Source organism: Paramisgurnus dabryanus, chromosome 6, assembly GCF_030506205.2.
Source record: "Paramisgurnus dabryanus chromosome 6, PD_genome_1.1, whole genome shotgun sequence".
NCBI classification, from domain to species: Eukaryota; Metazoa; Chordata; class Actinopteri; order Cypriniformes; family Cobitidae; genus Paramisgurnus; species Paramisgurnus dabryanus.
In genome coordinates, this window is record NC_133342.1 from 13,828,146 (window position 1) to 13,847,248 (window position 19,103).

Below are 19,103 nucleotides of genomic sequence, written 5' to 3' on the forward strand. Positions count from 1 at the left end.
CTATTAAGTTATTGTCCGTCTTTAAAATGCAATAGTTATCAGCAGTCGCTATGCTAATATTCTATTAACACAAATATTTTTTATTTTTCATGAAACATACAGTTTGGGATCAGCATGAACGCTTTTTAGTGGCATGTGAGATCTTACCTTGAAATGTCATACTGTAGGGCTGTCGACTATTTCTGGTAACTTTGCATAGCAAACCCACCAAACTGATCCCAAACCAAAATGTTGCCTACTCACCCATATCCATACCCGCACAATCAAATTAAAAACCACCAGAACCGCCAAATATGTAATTGCATCGTCATGCTTGCACGCTGTTTTTTTAAAAGTGTCTCACTTTTACTTAACACAACGTCATTCCCATAAGTTTTATATTAATTTACTTTACATTTTACTACAGTGTTATTATTTACGTGTACAATAAAAAAAAAAAAACGGAAAAGTGATGACGGTGGGGCCCTCTAGCGTACTTATGGGCCCATATGCCTGGCATACTCTGAACCCCCCCTAACGGCGCCCCTGGCCAGAGATGCGCAAATGTTGCGCAATAATGCTGTATTAAGTATGCCATGATGATTCACGAATTTGAGTATTTGCCTTAAACTGTGCAGATTTGGGTTACGTGAGCTTTACTAAGAAACTAACTGGCTAGTGATTTGACAACAGCTGATTTAAACACGCATTTGGCGGGTTGGCAGGTATTAATTTCAAACCCTGTTCTGTAACTTATGGTACATATTAGGACACATTTTTCTTTTAATTTACCAGAGTACTTACATATTATTTGTTGAAAAGATAACTATATTGCATTCATGAGAATCAAATGAAAATTATTACTGAGAATAATGCAAGTTGCAAAATAATTTACATAAACCCATGAAAGTAATGACACAATGCAGAGAGTCAACGGTCCTATAATAAATGGTAAATAGGCTTTATTTTCTTTTATACAATAAAATGTTCATATTTCAATTTATTTTTTGGAAGTAAAAGATATCAATCTAGTGCAGCAGTCTGTTTTATTATCCATTTTATTAGTCCATTCCCAATTTGATAACGCACAGAACAGGATCATTGACATATCGGAACCTTGTAATCTGATTTATTGCACATAAATCACATCAATTTGATTTGCTGCCATAAGCGACATGTAGACAGAGCCCTAATGTGATTGAGTAGTGACAAGAAACAGCCTGAGAATCCTCAGGTCACCATGCGTGTTGTGTATTTCACCACATTGCAGTGTTTTATGTGATTACCGAAGACTTCGGGCTAACCTTGAGCTTGCTGGTGTGCGTGTGTTTTCAAGCGTAGGCTGGGAATGAAAAATTGTGATTTACTTGCAGTAGAGTACGGACTGTGATCCATCTGTCGCTTATGACCTCACTGTCAGTCATCTATTTCTGACCCACCCCTCACTCCTAAACTCCGCCCACTGGGTTCAGCTAGATCTGCATTTGCCATCTGCCCAGTTCACTTCATGAGAAACTCATTTGATATGGCTAGAAGTAAATACAAGCTAAGTAAAAGGAAATAATGCGTTTGGTTGATAGGATCTTTTGTTGCGTTTAGCTCCAGGATAATGCATTATTGTGGTGGTTGTAATCATTTATTTGGTACACGGCTTACTGAAATACTTGATTCTGATTGGTCAGTCGCCGTTAAATGTTTTAGTATAATGATGACTAAACTTTAAACTCGTCCGTTGTCCCAGTCAACCCATTTCCTATATATCTATGCTAATTTAATATCTCTTGTACTACACAGTGGTCTCTTTGTTCTTGCATAATAAAATAAATTCAGCTCAATTGAATAATGCATATCCATTAACGCATTTATTCGGTAAGCGTAACAAGGAACTCCCAACCTAATGCCAGGATCCTGATTACTCTACAAGGGTTTATTTTGCAGAAAGACCATCTGGTGTATACATAAACTTCCAAATGTATATTTGTATTTATTTATTTTTATATTCATCATTGTGTTGAGGCAGTGCAGATACCCACAGCGTAATGCAAAACCCCAAAATGCAATTTTTACAGAACCGTTATACTCATTGCTTGAGTTAAATGTGCCAGGATAAAGAAAAGCATAGCTCATGACTGTACTGTGTGGGACTTCATCACAGCTATAAATATTCAGTGTGGATGCCTGCATTGTGTAAAATGCGGCTGGACTGTAATAACCGTTCCTCCTTATATCGTTAGCCTCACATACCTAGTGCTATTAACCTGTCACAATCGCTTTTTCTGATTGGCTGGCTCCAACCCTTGCTGCCAGTTCTCTGTGATCTGTAGTCATATCAGACCAGGTCCTGATGTAGGTCTAATGGTCAATAGAGATGTGGCATCATGCCTGTTTCTCTGTGGCACAGCAGCTCTGTTGATGGATACCGAGCTCTGGTGGCAGGATCCATCTATTATTGAACCACTATTTTAAGGAGTGAAATGCTTGACAACCACTGGGACTTTGTGTAAAGAAATATTTTACTGATTGATTAAAGCTCAACGTTTGCCCTTATGTCATTCAAAACCTTTAAGATTTATTTTCTTAGAACACAAAGGAGAAATTAAATTTGTATGCGTTTGGGAGACACTTTTAGCCAAAGCAACTTACAGTGCATTCAATGGATTAATTTGATATCAGTACTTCTTGACTGGGATATGAACAAATGCACTTTTTAAGCTAAAACACTCATTTTCAATTTAATTTTTTAAATATTTTAATGAACTTACAAGTAAAAAAAAAACACAACAACATTAAGGTAGCCCATATTATGAGTCCTATAAAGTCATACACTTGATTTAAAGGTGCATTGTGTAACTTTTAGAAGGGTCTCTTGACAGAAATGCAATATAATATACACAACTATATTATCAGTGGTGCATAAAGACCTTGCATTATGAACTCTAGATAAAAGTTTTCATTTTAAGGTAATAAAAACATACATACACCGTGGGTCCCCTTGCATGCAGGTCGCCATTTTGTGTTGCTATGTTTCTACATTAGTCTTAAATGGACAAACTGCTCTATAGAGAGGGTGTTGTCTCAGACGATGACATGTTTATCCTGTTGCGGCTACCGTAGCTTCACTATGGGCTTTGAAGGGGGGGTGAGCTGTGGACTAAAGCCGAAAATATACTAGGGATGTCCGCGTATGCACCGTCCGCATGATGTCATTTTCGTCATCAGGATGGGACCGTCCGCATGCAGCCCAAAATTTGAGATCGCACGTACAGTCCGCATACAACAGCGCATGCGTGTGAAAATATTTAGTGCACTCTACTACAAACATTATACAAAGGCACTAGACAGCATTTGCACACACACAATCGTTTTTCTTCTTTAATTTTTACTTCTTCCAAGAACAGAAAGCTTTGGAGCATGTTTGTTATCATAATGTTTGATTCCTGTTCTTTCTTGTCTTGTTGTTTGTTTTAAACAGTGTTTGCAATGGTGGATCAGCTACTGTTCTTCACCTATACTAATTTTTTAAAGTACTGTAAATGTCACCAAATCAGTGCTGTCTTGACGGCCTGGTAGAGTAATAATTTGGAAAAGAAATTATTTTTATCGTTCACAGTCTGCGTTTAGCCGGGGGGAGTAAACTTGGAAAGCTGTGCGGACACGTGCGCGCATGATTCGGAGGCGGAAAAAGGGTATACCCCAGCCCTTAAGGCCATTGGTTACAATTCACAATTTTACCACTAGTTGCTGCTAAAAATCTACACAGTGGACCTTTAAAGAACATTGGGGGTCTCAAGCCCAAATGTGGGCATATGCATGCTTAATGAATGAGACACATTGATTTTTAGGTAGGGGTTTGCAATATGACTAATTTGATCGTGAACGATAAAAATGTATCCACGATCCACTTTTTTAGAAACATCGTTGTATTGTGATTTGTGCCTACATCAAGTAAGCGACAAGGGGTGCGCAACATGAAGGCAAGTTAACTCTTTCACCGCCAGCGTTTTTAAAAAAAGTTGCCAGCCAGCGCCAGCGTTTTTCATGATTTTTACCAAAGTTTAATGCCTTCCAGAAAATGTTCTTCTTTAAATATATAAACATACAATATACCAAATGAAAGAACAGACCCTCTGCTTTCAAACAAAAAAAACGTTTCATCCTACCTTTAGTGGTTCTTTTGCAATCAGCTTTTGAATATGGGTAGGTTTCTGCAAAAACACCACATTTTGAGCAAAAAGCAGAGATAATTCCATTTTTTTGACGGACTTTTCATAGAGATCCCATTCAGAGCGATCTTTAAAACAGACACCGACATGCAGCAGCTTGCCATAGGGCAATACTTCCGGGTTTAAAAAGTTGCGGAAGGGCGCCACCTGGTGGATAATAGCGGTATTGCGGAAAGACGGAAAATCTTGTCATTGGCGGGGAAGCGTTTTCTCTTAATTGACTAGATATCTCGTCAATGGCGGGGAAAGAGTTAAGGGCCAGGCATACCTTTTTTCACGTCCGCGGAGCTTTCAATGTATACTTAACGCGGATGGCCGTGTTACGACACATATGCAATACAAATTATTTTTTATTCAAATTATTACTCTAACGTTACCAGGCTGTCAGGGCAGCACTGATTTGCAACATTTACAGTACATTAAAAAGAATTAAGGATAAGTGAAGAAAAGTAGCCGATCCCCCATTTCAAACAAAGTTTAGAAAAAACATAAAAAAAAACATAAAACATAATATTGACGAAAATGCTCCGCAGCTTTCTGTTCTTGGAAGAATTGAAAATAAAAGAAGAGAAAATGATAGTGTGTGTGCAAATGCTGTATATTTCATTTGTGTAATTGTTTGTAGTGGAGTGTCCTGTCTCAATATTTTCTCATGCATGCGCTGTTGTACGCGTACTGTCCGCTCACTTTCCGCGCATATATTTGTTACCTTGTTGGACTGCATTTTTAAATGGGGGCATTAGTATGGCTGTATTAAGGCTCAGTAATGGCAAAATAGTCTTAAAAAAACAACATGAAAAGAATCGTGACAAAATCACGAAGTCGTGATATGATATATTTCCCATATCGCCCACCACTATTTTTAGGTTATATACCAAAAGTCTTGCAGCTTTAGATTTTCCTGGCAAATTCTTGGGAGAAGTGAACAAATGCTTTCCAGTCCATCTTTAAGATGATTAAGTTCATGTAGCTTAACTGGTAGAGCATTGTGTCTTTACATGGGTTCAACTGAAATGCTGATAAAAATGTATATCTTGAATGCACTGCAAGTCGCATACGTAAATTTAAATGTAAGTTGCGTGAATGAATCATCTTTTAATTAGACTTATAGCACAAGTCATTGGTTGTGTTTAAAGGATTAAATAAAGATATATGAGTTTCTAATGACATTAGGATGAGTAATTTATGACACATTTACAGACCTAGTGGCACTTCAAACTCTAATATTTTAACATAAGGTGAATAGAGTTGTGAATGTATCCCTTACAATTGCTTTTTTTCTTCCTCTCTCCCTCCAGCGGAGCCTTTGCCTCTGATGGACCTGTGTCGACGTGCAGCGCGGCTGGCTCTAGGGCGTGAGCGTCTACAGGAGATCGAAACCTTGCCTCTGCCTCAATCTCTGAAGAATTACCTCCAGTACCAGTGAGAGCAGACCTTCACGTAGAGACACCGAGAGGACGCCTGAGGTGCTACTGTAACGCCACCATCAGGCCGCGGAGGAAAAATGTTTACATTGTGGCTCACTGGTGGAATTTGAGTTTTGTTTGTTTTGTTAATTTTCATGAGTTTAAATTATTGATGGCTTTGAAAGAAAAACGGAGAACAGTGTTACAGGAATAAAACCGCACGTACAGCGCCTCCAGATGTACGTCTCGCCCCGGAGAATACAACGGGTGGTGGAGTTTCACAAGCACAGTAACCTTGGGATGCCTTTGAAAGCTCACAGTAATAATCTTTCGCTCTTGTCCTGGATGTTACTGTAGATCGGGCCCACCTGTCCTCGAGTCAACATCTCAAATCCTTCGAAGGTGCCGATACGTGCGCACAAAAACACCAGGGAGCATTAATATATATATATATATGAACTGACAGCAAGGACACCTTATGCATACGCACATATACATCCAACAATCATATACGCATTCGACTTTAATTTTCTTCCTCCGTGGGCTCGAGTCACTTTTTTCTATCTGAATTTGTACCTTGATTTTATTGTGCGTGTGAATTTTTTTCTAGTTCTGACGATTCTTTCGAGATGTTTTGGCTTTGATTTTATTTATCAGGTTCTAGTTCCTTTTTAATGAACTGAATGTGCGAGCAGGCACATAGATGAACACTATCGTACTCATCACACATGGCTTTCTATTTTAAACTGGGATGCTGCTTTTATTATTATTATAATTAATATTATTATTCTGTCTGAATGCTCAGATGGAAGTCTGGTTGTCTGATGCACACAGTGGAATGTAAAGGTCTTGCTAGCGTTAGCATATTTGAAATGTGAATAAAAGCCAAGTGAATGAGAAGGACGTTGCGTATGGTTTTTTTTTATTTCTGGATGTGTTCTTACATGAAAAAAAAGAAGTGCTTTCGTTAGCAAGGTAGGGCCAACAGAGGATTTCCTTCCTTCCCAATTTCCAACTCTTACTCACCTTCTTGCTTTCGGTGTCTCTCTCTCCCTGTCTGACTCTATCAGAGTCTAAAAGTGTTATCTAACCTAAATCTGTGAGGAACTGGAACATTCTTCTCACGCTCGGCTCTGTTTAGATTGGTGGGAGGTTTTTAACCGCAGTTTCTAACTTCAGGTGCTTTCCTTTTAGATTTCCAGACGTTCTGTCATTTATCTGCCCTCATGGGTTTTTAAACTTCATGCTGTTATTTTTCAGTGGAACATAACGGGAGAGATGAATGAATCAAATGTGATCTTGTCTGTGAAATCCAGGGTAGAGTTTCATAATCTAGTTATGAGATTAGAAGCATCAAAGTTTGATTTTAATCATTGGCGTGGCCTTACTCAGTCAATATTAAACATATCAAGGTTATATTTTAACAGAATATTCTTTACATAATGTAGTCGCATTTTTGTTTATTCAAGAACCACAGCGAGTTTTCATGAGTTTCGTTTACCTCAGAATGCCTTAAAGGAATATTCCACTTTTTTAATAAAAAATCCAGATAATTTACTCACCCCTATGTCATCCAAGATGTTTATGTCTTTCTTTATTCAGTCGAGAAGACTTTTTTTTTTTTTGAGGAAAACATTAAATTTTATAGACTTTATAAACTTCAACAGTGTATGTGGAATGATATTAATGTCTCTGTACCAGTTTAATTTTAAAATGGTCCACAAGTGTGCATTTCACACATGTAAAGCGTGACCTTTTCGATGTGATTACGCAATACGCAAGGTCGCACTACGATATCACATGGCTAGTGCAAGAAGTTGTGGTTTAAAAGTACATTTTTACCGTATTTTCCGGACTATAAGCCACAATTTTGTTCATAATCTGGATGGTGCTGCGTCTTATAGTCAGATTCGCCTTGTAAGTCAGTATAAATTAATTTTGACATATGAGGCAAGAGACAACATTACCGTCTACAGCCGTGTGAGTCCGCCATATTCTGCTTCTGTATTTATGTAATTCAATGAATTCAGTAATGTGGAATGACGAACCTGCGAACTTGATGTGCGTTGGCTTGTTTTGTTAATTTAGCCTATTCAGCCTTCCAGGTATGTTCTGTATGCTATTGTGTATCGTGTAAATAACTGTTTGTATTGTGTTAACTTACGGACAACTATTTAGCCTGCTGTTCTGTGTGCATTTGTTTAGTTGAATAACTTGCCTGTCCAGATTAAATGTCTGTTTATCGGCTTGAATTTTGTGAAATAATTTTCTAAATAAATGCGATGTATAGTCCACTGTGACTTATATATGTTATTTCGTCTTATAGTCCGAAAAAATACAGTAATTTTTCTAGCCGAAAACGATGATCTAGATAAGACCTGTATTTATCCCTCCGGTTGGGATCGTTTAGATCCCTTTGAAGCTGCGTTAAAACTGCACTGAAACTATAAAAAGTCTATTAAATTGTTAAAACGTTTTCCTCAAAAAAACTTATTTTCTTCTAGACTGAACAAAGAAAGAAGTAAACATCTTGGATGACATGGGGGTGAGAAAATTATCAGTATTCCTTTTAAAGGTCACGTTCTTTCTGATCCCATTTTTAAACCCTAGTTAGTGTGTAATGTTGCTATAATAGCATCAATAATACCTGTAAAATGATAAAGCTCAAAGTTCACTGCCAGTCGATATATTTTCTTTAACAGAATTCTCCTTTCAAAGCCTACAGCGAATGGCCGGTTTGGACTACAGCGCTCTAATTCCTGCTTTAATGACGTCAGTAAAACAGTTTTTTTACTAAACTCCGCCCACAGGAATTCGTCAGTCGCCAGCTAAGCTAACGGCAAGCTAAGCTGCTATCGAATCACAACACACTAAAACTACACAATCAGAACTCGTTACGTATTTCTGAAGGAGGTACTTCATAGAAAAAGAAAGACATCAGCCCGTTTTTAGGACAGTGAAAACAGGGCTTAACAGATAAAAATAAATTATGTGAAAAATACAGCGTCTTTTAACACGTGAAACATGAACACATGTTATAATGTGCACTGTAAACACAATCAAAGCTTTAAAGGTACAGTGTGGGGTTTTAGCGGCATCTATGGTGAGATCGTGTATTGCAACCAACAGCTCACCCCTCAATTTTGAAACACATGGAGAAGCTACGGTAGCAAACATGAGACAAACATGTCGTCATCTAAGGCTGTGACCGAAATAGCTTCCTATATCCCTAAACAGTGCACTTCAATTTTAAGTGGTGTACGAAATCATAGTGAAGATTTCGAGTGCACTCATTTGATCCTACAATGCACCGCAATAATGAGAGTACAGCCCATGTACAATAACAGCTAGCTGCAACTCGCCCACCAAGGTTTGTGCCTTATGAATTCTCGTGACTTGACAGAAGATGGCGCCCACACTGCAGCGCTTCCGGCGAGCTCAGGGGCCTCATTTATAAAGCGTGCGTACGCACAGATTTGATGATACACAAAAATCCACGGCAAAGTCCATATTTATAAAAAGTGTCTTTAACTCTTTCTCCGCCAGCGTTTTTTAAAAAAGTTGCCAGCCAGCACCAGCGTTTTTCATGATTTTCACCAAAGTTTAATGCCTTCCAGAAAATGTTCTTCTTTAAATATATAAACATACAATATACCAAATGAAATAACAGACCCTCTGCTTTTCATCCTACCTTCAGTGGTTCTTTTGCAATCAGCTTCTGAATATGGGTAGGTTTCTGCAAAAACACCACATTTTGAGCAAAAAGCAGAGATAATTCCATTTTTGTGACAGACTTTTCATAGAGATCCCATTCAGAGTGATCTTTAAAACAGACATGGACATGCAGCCGCTTGCCATAGGGCAATACTTCCGGGTTTAAAAAGTTGCGGAAGGGCACCACCTGGTGGATAATAGCGGTATTGCGGAAAGACGAAAAATCTCGTCATTGGCGGGGAAGCGTTTTCTCTTAATTGACGAGATATCTCGTCAATGGCGGGGAAAGAGTTAACGTGGAAAAGTGCTTAGCGCTGAGTCAGGGTCTAAGCAGATGTACACACTTTTGCTTGTCCAATTGGTGCAGGTTTTTGGCAATAACTGCCATTCTTGCTGCTCGAAATTAGGTTTAAACATTGGCAAGCGCTCTTTTATATGTCTATGACATTCATTCGGCATTGTTTAAACGTGGAGGTCTGAAAATGCTCAGCTGCGCACAAGTTCAAGATCATTTGTGATTTACAAATTTCACATGTGAAACAAAGGGGTGCGCACAGAAAATGTTATGTTTATGAATCACACATACGTATTTTTGATAAATGATAGTAAGATCAAATGTAGGATGGTTTCTACGCAGCATTTTATAAATGAGGCCCCAGGTGTCTGAATTCACTCACTCATTTTCATTCACTTCGAGCTAACTATATTAGTGGATTAATGTAGGGAATAGTAAATGAGTGTATAGAGGGCTATTTCGGAAAAAGCCTGAGACAATATATGGACGAAACGCACTCTGAAGAACTGTTTGTTCGTTTAGGGCTACTGTAGAAACATGACTTCCATGTAATGGGACTTGCGGTGTATCTAGATAAAAAAACGGCTATTTTTAAGACAATAAAAACAATACAGTTCATTATGTAAGGTGTTTATACACCACTAATAATATAGTTATGTATGTTATATTGTATTTTTGGAAATAGATCCTACTTAAGTCCCACATTGCACCTTTAAAAGTCAGCTTCATTTTCCTTCGAAAACGTTAAATGGGTGCAAATGTTGTTGAGGGAGAAACGTATATGCGTCTGTGTCGCTGCTTCCATTAAAATCAACAAACCATAAAGTAGCTTTTTTTAGATAACAGGAAATGCATTTTATGTGCTTTGACTTCAAATAGCTAATAGGGGAGTTTGGTCTAATCTTGTTCTGTTTTAGTTCAGTGTGTATTTGGATATGTTCAGGACTATTTTATTGGAAATCAATGCTAGACGGCAAGACACCATCCTCGCGCGCCAGCATGAAAATGGGCTTTTTTTCTTGTTCTCCTTTCACGTTTGGAATCGGCTCAAATGTAATTGAATAGCACGGGTCTGGAAGCACAGGTCCAAAGATAGGACTCTGATCAAAGCATTGCTCGCATCCCGGCGCGGAACGAAGGGCTGCGGTTGGAGCCAGGACCTTGAACCTCCCTATCCTCGATTCTCCGAAATCTTGTCTTAAATCATTAACAAACTTGTTTGACCAAAAGGAACAAACGGTTCAGTGTGTTCCAGTCTTACGACTGAAGCATTGACGTTTGTGTAATAATACATTGTTTATGTTTACGTCCTTCATCATTAGCAGGCGATTGTTGAACTCTTGGAAATGAGTATTGTGTTAATTTCCTCCCAGTGCGGTTCTCCATATGCTATGTAGACATGGGCCAGTGGCCATTTCCTTTACATACCAGGTTTAAAAAGCAGGGTAAGCCTGAAGCTCATCTACCACTGAGAGGCCTTGGGAGATGGGCGAGACATCCTCGATGCGCTTCCTTCCCTGTGGATGTGAGAGAGAGAGAAAGAGAGAGAATAAATAGGGAGCTGTGGATATTGGTGGTCTGTTGAAAAGATCTTTGTGTCCTAAATGACCTCCGCTTCAACACACAGGTGCATCCTGGCCTACAAGGGTCACAACGTTACCTAGGGTAAAAGACCAGAGCGCCAGCAAATCTGTTGTGCTAGGAGACGCAACCTTTTGTTTTCATGTTCTCGCTGCAGATTTCCCATTCATGCATCATTAATTGGGTTTCTATTCCAAAAGGAAGTCCAAGAGTACACCACATTATTTTTGAGGCATAACCTTGGAACGCGATTATGTAAAACCTTAAAAAATATCTCAATTTCTCACCCTCCTACCAGATGATGACTTCCCTTCTTCAGCTGAACACTGTCGAGTTATATTAAATAATATCCTGGGGCTTTCAAATGCTATTAAATAGTGGTCGGCAGTAGGGGTGTGACGGTCATTATATAACCGTGAGACCGACGGTTATAGTTGAACACCGTCATTAGAACTCTATAACCGCCAAAACCGTGTTATTAAAATATTTTTTAAAACATTTTTTATCATAAAGAATTTTTAAATACTATTTAAAACAATTGTTAACAGTCTGTGTTACACGCCCCCTCACGTTCTCACGCAGTGAAAAATACAAAGCGGAGCAGACACTGACAACGCGCTGACATACAGGACAGACCAGGTTACTTTTCGGTTACTTTTGAGATTTAACATATTAAACAAAGTCTCAACTTTCCAATCATCTCTTCCTTCTAGTTAATTTATAGCATCAAATAAACATGAATGACCATGAGAAGGAATGTTGTTTTAACCGCGGAAAGGCGTCAGTACACTCCGCTTTTCAAGTTCAAATCATCCCATGCTAATCTACTAACTCTCTTGAACGCACATTCACTGCTAGTTGTCTTGCTGTTCATTTTAAAGAAACGTAGAGCAAGTAGCTAATCAGTGTCTAGTTTATTCAAACACCGGGTGAGCACTGTGCAGCGCGTCTGCGGAGAGTGTTTGCTGCGCGTGGCCATTGTGCTTTTACACCGGCTGCGTTTAATATCAATCTCAAGTTCATATTACTTTCTTTTACCTGCGCATTTATGAGCAAAACCTCTTCAATACGCTTTTAATCCACATTGTTTTCGTGCTGTTCTGGTCCATGTAATGACAGATATAGACACAATTACAGACATAAAAAGCCCAATGCACAAATCTGTTTCTCTGAAGACTATTAAAATAGATGATTAGATAGAGGATTAATTTATGCTGGGCAGAAAGTGACAGCGCAGTCTTCTGGCAACAGTGTGTTTTTTTTATATTTCATTGCTTTCTGTTAAATTGTTCAAAGTTATTACTGTTTAAAACACACTTGGCATCACATTCATGATTTTATGGTAAAATGACACTTTCCCGTCAATCCACGAGCATTTAAACGAGCAAAACGCCCCCCACAGACGGTTATGTGATGAACCGTCACATTTGTCTCACGTCATAACCGTCATCACCAATTCTGAAACCGGCACACCCCTAGTCGGCAGTTTTGAAACTTCAAATAAACACATCCATCATAAAAGTAATCCAAATGGCCTCAGTGGTTTTATGTTATCTGAACAAAACTATAAATTGCATGAGTAAACTACGGTAAAAAAAGTTCAACTTAACTATTTTAATCGCCATTTTATTGATTTTTCGATTTAATAGTTTTTTTAAACGTGGTCGATTCAGAATCGATTCTCAAACGAGCAGAATTGATGTTTTTCCTTTCATATTTATTTCTGCAAACATTGAACGAAAGATTAACATTAATCGAATTACTAGTCTTCTTCACTAGTAGGGCTGGGTATCGATTCAGATGTTCCAGATCGATTCGATTTCGATTCACAAGCTATCAAATCGATTCGATTCCGATTCTCGATTAAATTTTCAATTCCGGTTCTCAGGTAGGTTTTTATACTCGATTCTCGATTCAACTCAATGAATATAGATTTAATACACATACTATATTAATAAAAAAGAACAGTGAACAGCAGTTTACAAGTGGGTAATTAATAAAAAGAAATTAAAAGCCATAACATGTCTTGCTTGCGAAATCTAAAATGCTTCCATTCCTCCGTTCAATGTTTGCGGAAATAAATATGAAAAAAAAATCGATTCTGCTCTTTGAAAATCGATTTTTAATCGACCATGTTTTAAAAAAAAACGATTAATCGATAAATCGATTTTTTTTGCCCAGCCCTATTCGCTAGATGTCACCCTCTTTTTTGCCTAGCGCGATGTTACCAAGGAGCAAGAGGCAAGCCTGTCATTCATTCATACAGTGCTTAAAATGGCGGTTTCTGGTGCTTCGTCGATTTTATTAACTACCCACTTGTAACCTGCTGTCAGGGCTCGAAATTGCGACTATTTTGCTCGCATATGCGACCGAAATTTAATCTGTGCGACCTTAAAATATATTTGGGAGCATTTGTGCGACTGCCCTTTTTGTTGTGTGGTGCGACTTGATTTAGATTGTGATGCTGCGTGCTGCTGTCCCAGGTTCAGTGTTCTCTCCAACGTTACATAACCAATCAAATTTCACCATTAAGTTCTTACGTTTTAATGAAGACCGCAGATTGGCTAATCTGAGCGTCAGTCATTCCTTGTTGCCGTGCTACGTTGGTACGTGAAGCGCGAAAATGTGAAAGACGAACCACGAGCGTGACGAGAACGAGCCGATTACAGCCAATGTTACTACTCTAATTAATGACGACGATCCGGATTCAAATGCGACTCCACCACTGGAAAATAAGACTTGACGTTAAACCTTTCGGAGAGAGTGGCTTAAAGATTACGAGTGTCTCCGCTATGAGAATGGCTCGATGTAACTTACTGTGTTTACTGTAAATCCTGTAAAACGGCGTTGGTGGCGGAATCAAAACATTTTAAGCGCCAGACCTTACTTAAACATGGCGAAAGTGCCAAAAACACAAGTAGTGTCATGATAAATGTGTTCATTATTGATGGAGACACCGACCTGTCTGTCAAAGAGTGTTTGATGTATGTGCGCATGCGCTGGTGAATGGACATCCGACAAACACCCTTGTGGTCCATGTTGATGTGGAACACGACAATGATGGTATGTTTTTATAGTATTTTTTAAAACATTGCCTATTTAGTAGTAATAGCATCCTGGTTAATGCAGTTATCAATACCAATATTTATATATATATTAGCCTTCTATTTTAAGGTCAGTTTTGTAATGTCCCAGTTAATCAGTGTTTTACGTGTTTGCTAGATTTCCTATGGTAATCTTAATCATTTTACCTGTAATTGTTAAATTATTATTGCTATACTATTTCAACAGCATTTGGGTAGTAATTTTGGAATCTATGCAGCAAAAAAATAAAATAAATAGAAGACCAAATTTTAAATGCTGGGTATGGTGGCGTTTTATTTTTAATAAAATAAATCTATTAACATATACATTGTAGTTTTGGTGCCTTTAAATTTTTGGATGGATGCGCCTAAATTTTTGCTGGTGCTCCTAACTCTTTAAAGTTGGGAGCACCAGTGCTACCAAATAAAAAAGTTAATTTTGAGCCCTGTGCTGTTCACTGTTCTTTTTATTAATATAGTATTTGTATTAAATCTATATTCATTGAGTTGAATAGAGTATAAAAACCGGTCCGAGAACCAGAATCGAAAATTTAATCGAGAATCGAAATCGAATTGATTTGGTAGCTTGTGAATTGAAATTGAATCGATCTGGAAAATTTGAATCGATACCCAGCCCTATTTAAAACAATGTGTTTTTAGTTAACTTACATTTTAAAGCGGAATTAACTTAAATTTTTAATGCAACCAGGTTGAACCAACAATTTTTTTAGGGCCTGTTTACACTCGAGAACACTCGAGGGTGAAAACGTAAAAAAAATTATCGGATGTGCCTTTCGTTTATACGGCGACAGCATTTTTGGGGGTTTTAAAACGCAAAAAAGTGAAACCACCCTCCAGAGTGGAAATCACGCAGACCCCCCCACAACGCTCGTATAAATGCGGAAGAATGACAATACTGCGGTTTTTCTTCAGATCGTTTCCGTGTAAATGTAGCCTTACGGCGATTATGAGAATTTTAAACTATTCCCTTATTTAAGAGAAATCCCACAATTTCCATGTTTAATTATTGTATTTTTTACATGTAAACAACCTCTTTATAGTATCATGTTATGCGCATAATAGCCTATCTCCAGAAATATGATTGCTCTTACACTGTTAAACTAATATTGCACAGTTCCGTCTTTAATTTATCAAGGAGATTTTGGGGATATGGACTCTGCATGGCCCAATATTGAGCAGGTAAATGTAGGGATTTGATCATCAGATTGAAAAGTCATCTGTGTGATTTTCTCTCAAGCTTAAGAGAAAAACACATAGGGAGTGTACAGAGAGCTGAATCAGATTAGTGCAGAGTCAACATGTTCCCTCTCTTTCCTTCACTCCTCGTTTTTTTCCCTCTCTCACGCTTGCTTTTCCGAGCCAGCCTGTATAAATAGCATGTGATCCATCTATTATGTCTATGAGTCTCCACTTTCCCAGACTCCTGTTTAGCTTCTAAGCTCTCTCAGAGAGCTCTGCGGCACAAGAGGTTTCTGAAAGACACAATGCGTTGCTGCTCCAATACTTAGCGAGTTGGCTCAATGCATATAAACAAATGGTGCATAGGTTGCAAGTTTTCTACAGTTTGATTTACAGCATTTATTACATACACACACAGGTTGTTTTTACCTTGAAGGGAAATGAAATCTTTGTAGCATATTAAAGGTGCCATAGAATTTAAAACTGTATTAACCTGGGCATAGATGAATAAAAACAGTTCTGTACATGGTAATGGTATATTGTGAGCCTCAAACATAATTGTTTCCTCCTTCTTATGTAAAACTCGTGCATGCAAAAGACCGCTGGAAAACAGGCCAATCTCAACATAACACTGACTGTGACATTACAGTGTTACAATGCTAAAAACAAAGTTGTGACCTCTAAGTTAATGTCATATGCTGAAGTTCTACTATTAACGTTACATTTACGTTTTGCAGGTCCATACTAACAAAATACAAACTTACCACTCAGAAACGGCCATTAACAATCTCTAAATAATTGATTGTTCCTAAAATTCATATTCGTCTGCTGCAGACTCAAATATAAGGTTTGCACACACACAGCGCTACTGAAATGAGAAACAGCCAATCAGAGCAGAGCTCAACATTATAATTCGTGACCCTTTCAAATAAGATAATAGAACATTTCACTCTGGGGGCAAATTCTAGGGTTGTAAATTGACATGATTGAAATTATTTTTACACTTAATAAAGCCACATACCTTATATTTAGATACCAAAGAACAATATAAAAAGTTGTATAAATGCATTCGTTGGTACTTTTAAGCAAACAAAGAAAAACTTTTATTTAAAAAGACTATTTGAATACACTAGACGCCAATATAATCTCTTTACAGTGCATTCAAGCTATACAAATGATCAATACAGTATGTGCGTTCCCTGCACCAAACCTGTGACCTTTGTACTGCTAACGCAATGCTCAACCAATTGAGCAATATGAATGATACTTTGCCATTATAAATCAATTAGTTTTTAGCCATGTATTTAGCCAATATTTTTATGTTACTTTAACTTAAAAAATGAAGTTAAACAATTTCAACTTGTTTCTTCTACTGTAAGTTATGTAAACATATAACATGTCAAAACTTTAAAAAAGTAGGTTCAATTGGAAATTCTTAAAAAATATATAAATGGGATGCTGCCTTTGGAAAAAACTTGAAAACAAACATATTTACGGTACGCAGAAGCCTTGGTTTGACGACTTGTATTTCACAAAATCTATACAAATTTATACTTATACATTTAAAAATTTCCCTAAGGTTTATAAACAAACTATATTCAAAAGCTTATCAAACATACATGTGTGTGTACATGTGTAAGGGGAAAACTATTAATTTTGTAAATAAAATTATCAAAATGTAAATGTTTTACAAAAGAAATGATGTAACCATGAAGCCATAAGTCTCAAGTAGTTGTGATGTTTTACCAACAAAGGCCACTAGGTGTCAGCGGTTTGCTGCATACTCATCACAAATTAATAAATTACTGTCACTGCATTACTATTACACTGTAAAACCTAAAAGTTAACTCAACTCAAACCATTTAAGTAAACCGGTTGCATTAGTTTCACATATACATTTGCGTACTGTGAACTTAAACAAATTGAGTTATATGCAGTTACGCACTTATATTTAAGTTCACACTACTTAAATATAAGTGCATAATGGCACATGACTCACGTTCACAGTACTTAAATTTATGTGTTTTAAAACTTAAATGGTCTAATGCAACCGGTTTACTTAAATGGTTTGAGTTAAGTTAACTGTTAGGGTTGAATTATGAAAACTACATTCTTAGAGCTTTCCAATTATATATTTTTTCAAAATTTTGTCAAGATTTATAATAGGATATAGTGTTACGAATATATAAATTAATATGCATTTCTGGGAGGAGGGGGAAGGTCATAAAACTGTTACTATATCATTTCTATCATTAAATGACCCTAAAATATGAAAACTACATTCTGAGAGCTTTTCAATGATTTTTTAGGTTTAGAATAGGATTTTTGTGTTCTAATTATGTATAAACAAATTGGGCCCTTGATCTTTTACAAACTGACTCTCACAACGTCATAATTTTCTGAAAATGGTGATGAAATATGAAAACTACACTCTTAGAGCTTTCCAAAGATATATAGTTTGTCAAGATTTTCAGGTTTAGAATAGGGTTGTGTTACATGTAGGGGTGTAACGACTAACCGTGCAAATGCACGTTTTCTCAATGAATGAATTTGAATGAATTACGGTGAAATCCCGGCACATCCGAACACCAGGGGGCGCTCTCATGCAGAAACTCCCTTTGTGCCACAGAAGAAGTAGCATTGCAAACGCTATCCCACGAAATGTCTACAGGAATATTTATATCGCTGTTCTTCAAATTGTTTCAGGTATTTTCATGATAATAAAGAATATTTTGAATGATTTTTATTTAACAAGTGTTGCTTTTTTAAATGCACGTTATAAACAACTCCAACTCATAATGATTTTAGATTGATAAGGACTTTCTACTGACCAAATGCCGTAGTACACGCACAAGTTGTGCATGAAACAAAGAATCCCTGCCTTGCGATTCAGAATCGCTTTCAGACAGGCATTTTTAATGGGGACCGCGATTGAAACGTTACATCCCTAGTTACATGTAAAAACAAGTGGGCCCACCTGAGGGCCTGTGACCTTTTAGAAAATGACTCGCACTATGTCAAACTTCCCCAAAATGATATGACAAATAAAAACTACACTCTTAGAGCTTTCCAATGATATATAGTTATATATAGTCACGATTAGATAAGAATATGCAAAATACTTAAGTAACTAGCGGGATGCTGGTGGGACAGTGCCATTTAGCAGGATTATCAATGTCTTATTATAAATGAATCGCTTACTCTTCCTACATAATTTATTTAAGAAAACACTGATGATATCTGTATTCTAGAGGCTTAAACCTTTTCAATGATATATAGTTTGTCATGATTCTATAAACATTTACATCCAAAATATTGACAGTTAAGGGGTTTTAAACAAACAATGGTGGAATATTAGATAATAAAGAATAAAATACAAAAATAAAAAAAGAGTCTGGTGGTCTCTGTGTTTTTTCACAGCTGACATTCATTTATGTTTCAATACAGCACTTCATATAATACACACACACAGCCATACTGTACATCAGACATCATTTTACATTTCACCTAACCAAGCCTATTAAACACTTCACAGTCAATAGTTCAGGTTTAAATGATTTTTGCCATCTGTTTATCAGCACTAATCTGAATCTAGCACGCGTGTCACTGTTTATTATTCATC

At 37.3% G+C, this 19,103-nt stretch overlaps 2 protein-coding genes across 3 annotated transcripts in view; one reads left to right on the forward strand and one right to left on the reverse strand.

Annotated features, from left to right (window-relative positions):
- spsb4a (splA/ryanodine receptor domain and SOCS box containing 4a) overlaps nucleotides 1-6,511 on the forward strand; it is a 75,229-nt gene extending 68,718 nt beyond the window's left edge. For both annotated transcript variants that reach the window (XM_065267192.2, XM_065267187.2), the window contains exon 3: nucleotides 5,501-6,511. In XM_065267192.2, the coding sequence (XP_065123264.1) occupies nucleotides 5,501-5,628 (128 nt within the window). In that variant the 3' untranslated portion in view covers nucleotides 5,629-6,511. The remainder of the gene's footprint in view (nucleotides 1-5,500) is intronic.
- LOC135748893 (GTPase IMAP family member 4) overlaps nucleotides 1-11,129 on the reverse strand; it is a 28,160-nt gene extending 17,031 nt beyond the window's left edge. The window contains exon 1 of the mRNA XM_065267213.1: nucleotides 11,046-11,129. Within this exon, the coding sequence (XP_065123285.1) occupies nucleotides 11,046-11,079 (34 nt within the window). The 5' untranslated portion in view covers nucleotides 11,080-11,129. The remainder of the gene's footprint in view (nucleotides 1-11,045) is intronic.
- Nucleotides 11,130-19,103: the final 7,974 nt, after the last annotated feature.